The 5711-nt window shown below is 71.9% G+C and overlaps 1 protein-coding gene across 1 annotated transcript; it reads right to left on the bottom strand.

Moving 5' to 3' along the window:
- Positions 1–503: 503 nt before the first annotated feature.
- On the bottom strand, positions 504–5699 carry LOC146587022 (integrin alpha-10-like; the record flags this gene model as incomplete). Its single annotated transcript, XM_085320287.1, has 15 exons — positions 504–1266; positions 1341–1454; positions 1537–1632; positions 1729–1842; positions 1951–2043; positions 2166–2279; positions 2358–2442; positions 2520–2609; positions 3295–3371; positions 3456–3548; positions 3654–3795; positions 3871–3956; positions 4065–4175; positions 4333–4475; positions 5522–5699. Coding segments are annotated over 15 exons (1593 nt in total), but the record flags the coding sequence as incomplete, so codon positions are not given.
- Positions 5700–5711: the final 12 nt, after the last annotated feature.

The following is a 5711-nucleotide window of genomic DNA, read 5'->3' as shown; positions in this document are numbered from 1 at the left end:
GTCTAGATGTTGAGAAGATTGTTGGGGCTGGACGAGGTGGTCAAGGAGCCTGGGAAGCTACCGCAGGACTGACTGGGGTGGAAATGAGCTAGTGGGATTGCTGTAGGAGGGTTTTTCTGCAAGACAAATCCTCGCCCGCGTGGTGGAGGTCGGCGCGCGAGCCCTAACGTGGGCCGGGGAGGGGTGGCCGGCGGGAGGACGGCGTTTGGGAGGCAGCGGCGTCGTCCCTGCTCGCACGCCGAGGCCGGAGCGGTGGTGGCCGCGGGTAAACCTGGGCGTTCGGGAGGACACGGCTTGCTCCGAACTGCGCGGCCGGGAGCGCGGCTGGGGGCCCTGGCTCCCCCCTCCCTGCCTCGCGCCGGGGCGTTCGGGGAAGGGAGACCCGGGCGCGGGCCGCCGGGAGGAGGTTTGGGACGCGGGTTTCGAAGCTGCTGCCGTTCCCGGCGGCCGCAGCCCGGCGCGCCCCGCGGAGCTGCGCCGCCTCCCGCTCCCTGCGACGCCGCTCCGCGGCAGGTTGCGATTTGAGAGCCSATCAGCGGCTCCCGGCTGCGTTGGCCGGTGGCAGCGAGAGGGAGAAGCGGTTTCGCAGTAGCCGGGTCCTTTCTAAAGCGTTTTCCTAGATTGCTTTATCCCGCCGCCTCCGCCCGCGGCCCGCCGAGGAGCGCGGGGGCCGCGGTGAGGCTTGGGGGCCCGGGGGGGGCCGCGCAGCTCCCGGTGCTCGGGGCAGTTCCAGCTTTCYGGTCCCGCTTCCTCCCTCCTGTCTTGTCAAGCGGTGGGAAGTGCCTGAAATCCGGGTTTTCCTCCCCGCGCGGGGCCAGGCGTTCGCCGGGGAACGCAGGGGCCGAGGGAGCGGGGCTCGGCGGGGGGCACGGGGAGGGCCGTGCGTGTCCCCCCCCCCAACCCCACGGCCCCACGCCCGGTGTTTCGGCGCGGCGAGCGGAGCCGCGGCGGGTACCACGCGCTCGAGCGGCGCCGGAGGGGGCTGAGCTTTATTGGCGGAGTCGCTCGTTCGGACCGGTCGCTCCACGTTTCTCCGGGCGAGGCGGCGGTGGGGGGGGGTGTTTTCTCCGCAACCTGCCCCCGACGTCCTTCGGCCTCCAACCGTGCGGCCTGAGCGCCGGACCCCAACCTCACCTGGCTGCGTGCGGGCGCCGGCGTCGCCCYCGGCGCCGAGGCYGGAGGCGAGACGGTCCTCGCCGGCGCCTGCTCTCACTGCTCCTCCTCCGCCTCCTCCTCGGGGAGCTTCTTGCGGCTGAAGAAGCCCAGCTGGGGCGAGAGGGCGAGGATGGAGGCGAGGAAGGGCGGCGGGGCGCCGCGGCCAAGCCAAGGCCCGCTCTCACCTTCCAGAGGCCGAAGACGATCAGCGCCAGCAGGAGCAGCCCCCCGACGATGCTGCCCACCAGGATCCAGAGCGAGACGGGGACCCGCTTGGGCTGCAGGATTTCGAGCACCGTCTGCAGGGGGGGGAAGAAGGAGGAGGAGGAGGAGGAGGCAGCGGGGAGCACGGCGGAGGGAAGCCCCCGGCCCCGCTCCTACCTCGCGCCGCCGCGCCGTCCGCTCCAGGAGCAGCGGGCTGCTGGCGGGCGCCAGCAGCGAGATGGTGCTGATGATTTTCACGCTCCTGAAGCGAGCCTGGGGGGGGGGGGGACAGAGTGGCAGGGTGAGCAGTGGGTGCCCGAGCCCCCCCGCCGGGGCCGGGAGAGCGGCGGGCGCCGCGGCGCTGCTCACCGCGCGGAAGAAGGCGTCGTGCACGGCGCGGAGGACGTGGACGGAGACGTCGCCGCCGCGCTCCAGCCGCCCCAGCTCGCAGCTCAGCACCTGGCACCCGGCGTTGCTGCAGTTCTGCCGGCGAAGAGACGGTGCAGGGAGGGAGACGGGGACGTGGGGTGTCCCCCCGCTCCCCGCCCCGTGCCCGTCCGGCGGGGCGTGGGGCGCCCYCGCCGCGCTCACCAGCCTCTCCACGCGCAGCAGGTCCTCGGGGTGCACGGGGACCGCGGCGGGCGCCCGCGGCTCCTCGCCCGGGGCGCGCAGCACGCAGCTCGCCTGGCCGCAGCGGGGAGAGGAGCCGGGCTCAGCGCCGGGGGCTGCGGCCACAGCCTCTCCCCCACCTCCTCCTCCTCCTCCTCCTCCAAGGCCCCGGCTCGAGGCCACGGTGAGGGACTCACGTTGTCGGCGATGACGCGGGTGACGGAGAGGAAGGCGGCGCCGCGGTAGCCGAGCGCCGGCAGGGCCATGCGGAGGGTGAGGTTTCGCACCGGGTAGCAGCCCAAGTTTTGGACCTGGGTGAAAAGCGGGATGAGCCGGGACCGGAGGGACCCAGGTGTCCGGGGATCCCTCCCCCCCCCCCCACGCCTTACCTTGACCGTGGTCTTGAATTCRGGCCCGGGGCCGTGGGGGAAGGCGCCGGGCGGACGCACCTCGTAGCGGTGCAGGTTGGCGTCGCTGCAGGGGCGAGAGCGGGGTGGGAGCCGGCCCCGGCGCCRTCCTGCGCCCGGCGCTGCCCCCGGCCCCGGCCCTACCTGGAGAGGAAGAGGTCGGGCTCGTAGCGGATGGCGGCGGCGAGCTGCACCGCGTTGTCGTGCAGCGTGGCGTTGGCCTCGGCGCTGTCGCTGCGGGACGGAGAGGGACCGCGGGGAGCCCAGGGCGCGTGCACGGGTGTGCACCAGGCCCCCTCGTGCACCCTCATGTGCACGGGCACCCGCTGGGCCCCCTCGTGCACCCTCATGTGCACGGGCACGCGCTGGGCCCCCTCGTGCACCCCGGCCTGCACGGGCACCCGCTGAGCACCCTCGTGCATCCTCATGTGCACGGGCACCCGCTGAGCACCGTCGTGCACCCTCATGTGCATGGGCACCGTCGTGCACCCTCATGTGCACAGGCACCCGCTGGGCCCCCTTGTGCACCCTCATGTGCATGGGCACCCGCTGGGCCCCCTTGTGCACCCTCATGTGCACGGGCACCCGCTGAGCACCCTCGTGCACCCTGGCGTGCACGGGCACCCACTGAGCACCCTCGTGCATCCTCATGTGCACGGGCACCCGCTGGGCCCCCTTGTGCACCCTCATGTGCACGGGCACCCGCTGAGCACCCTCGTGCACCCTCATGTGCACGGGCACCCGCTGAGCACCCTCGTGCAACCTCATGTGCACGGGCACCCGCTGGGCCCCCTCGTGCACGGGCACACGCTGAGCCCCTCGTGCACGAGCACACGCTGAGCCCCTCGTGCACCCTCATGTGCACGGGCACCCGCTGGGCCCCCTCGTGCCCCGCGCTGCAGCTCCCTCCCTCACTTACCTGCTGGCCACGAGCTCGACCTCGGCTTGGTCGAGCAGGACGGAGCAGCTGAACTCGAACTCCAGGGTGAAGGTGACCTGGGTGGGGGGGGGTGAGACGGCCCCGTGAGCGGGGCAAGACGCAGCCGCGAGCGGGGCCGGCGCGGGGTCCCGGCCGCCCACCTTGGCCAGCGAGCGGAAGACGGGGTAGCCGACGCTGCAGAGGCGGCCGTGTCCCGCCAGCGCCGTGCACTCCAGCTTCACCTGGCTCTTGTCCTGCGGGGGGGGGGGGTGGTGGTGGTGGAGGAGAGGACCCATGGGGAGGCGAGGTGGACCCCCAAGTCTGGGGTGGGACAGGATGGGACGAGGGTGGCCCCATACCTGGAGCGCAAGGCTGGAGAAGTGCAGGTTCCTGGAGAAGCGGAGCTGCAGGCTGGTGTTGTAGGCGTTCTCCTTCTTGTTCTCCAGGGCCACGTCCACCACCACCTTCCTCCTGCCCTTGCGGAGGACGTGGGGGCTCTGCCTGCGGCGGGAGGCTCGTTACGGCCCCGGAGCAGGGCTCGGACCGCGGCCGCCGCGCAGAGCCCCAGGCCCCTACCTGGAGCCCGTGATGTCCATGCTCGCCCGGAGCACCAGGTCCGTGACGCACTCGTCATCGTCGCCGCAGTCCTTGAAGAAGGGGATCTGGAAGGAGCCGGGGAGGGGTGACGGGGTGGCCGCTTGGGACGCCGGGTCCGCACGCTCCCCCGGCTCCATCCTCCCCGCGTCGGACGGGGCCRTCCCAGCACCCACCAGTTTCCGCACGGTGGTGGGTGAGTTCTCATCCAGCACGGGGCCCGGGGCGGATTCGGCCAGGCCCAACGTCACGGTGAAGCTGAGGGGTCTCAGATAGTCCGTGGTGTCCTGGGTGCGGCAAAGGGCTCCCGGTTAGTCCTAGCRCTGCCGGATCGGCGGAGGCAGGAGCCCCTCGGGCTGCCGCAGCAGGACCCGCCGCGGCTGCGGGAGGGACCCAGCTCGGCCACGAGGGACGAACGCGGGGTGGCCGTCAGCCCGGGCTCACCAGGACGTGGAAGGGGAACCGGACGCAGCTCTGCCGCCCCAGCGAGAGCTCGAGCTGCTTCTGCAGGAGGCGCCGGGCCGAGGAGTCGAAGGCGGCCCGGGCGCCCGGCGTCCGCTCCTCCAGGGACACGTTGTACTGGAGATCTGCGAGGGGGTGAGGGCCGGGGGGGGGGGGTCCAACCGAGTGTCCCGTGCAGCTGAGGGATGCTCAGGGACATCCCAGGGGACACCTGGGGATGCTCGGGGACACCACAAGGGGCCACCCCCCCAGGGATGCTTGGAGGACACCTGGGGATGCTTGGAGGACACCCCGGGGATGCTCGGGGACATCCCAGGGGACACCCCAGGGATGCTCAGGGACATCCCAGGGGACACCCCAGGGATGCTTGGAGGACATCCCAGGGGACACCCCAGGGATGCTCAGGGACATCCCAGGGGACACCCCGAGGATGCTCAGGGACATCCCAGGGGACACCCTGGGGATGCTCGGGGACACCACGAGGGGTCAGCCCCCCCCAGGGATGCTTGGAGGACACCTGGGGATGCTTGGAGGACACCCCAGGGATGCTCAGGGACATCCCAGGGGACACCCCAGGGATGCTTGGAGGACACCTGGGGATGCTTGGAGGGCATCCCAGAGGACACCCCAGGGATGCTTGGAGGACATCCCAGGGGACACCCCAGGGATGCTCGGGGACATCCCAGGGGACACCCCAGGGATGCTTGGAGGCCATCCCAGAGGACACCCCAGGGATGCTTGGAGGCCATCCCAGGGGACACCCCAGGGATGCTTGGAGGACACCTGGGGATGCTTGGAGGCCATCCCAGGGGACACCCCGGGGATGCTCGGGGACATCCCAGGGGACACCCCGGGGATGCTTGGAGGACATCCCAGGGGACACCCCAGGGATGCTCGGGGACATCCCAGGGGACACCCCGAGGATGCTTGGGGACATCCCAGGGGACACCCCGAGGATGCTTGGAGGACACCTGGGGATGCTTGGAGGACATCCCAGGGGACACCCCAGGGATGCTCGGGAACATCCCAGGGGACACCCCAGGGATGCTTGGAGGACACCTGGGGATGCTTGGAGGACATCCCAGGGGACACCCCAGGGATGCTTGGAGGACACCCTGGGGATGCTCGGGGTCCGGGAGCCCAGGACCCCCCCCCGGCCGACGGCACTCACCGATGTCCCTGTCCCAGCGGCCCCGGGCTCGCGTCCCAGCCCGGAAGCAGACCTTGGCGCGGAGGCAGACGGCGTCGGCGCCGCCCCGCTGGCAGTTCTTCTGGACGACGCTGATGGCCGGCGGCTCCACCGTCAGCGACGCGTTGACCTGGATGATCCGGCGGGAGCTGGCGGCGGGAGCCGGGCGGGG

This window comes from Rhea americana, unplaced genomic scaffold (assembly GCF_003343005.1).
Source record: "Rhea americana isolate MKP2758 unplaced genomic scaffold, rheAme1 scaffold_625, whole genome shotgun sequence".
Classification (NCBI taxonomy): domain Eukaryota; kingdom Metazoa; phylum Chordata; class Aves; order Rheiformes; family Rheidae; genus Rhea; species Rhea americana.
The sequence above is the reverse complement of the archived record's forward strand: the minus strand, read 5'-3'. Positions and strand labels throughout refer to the sequence as shown.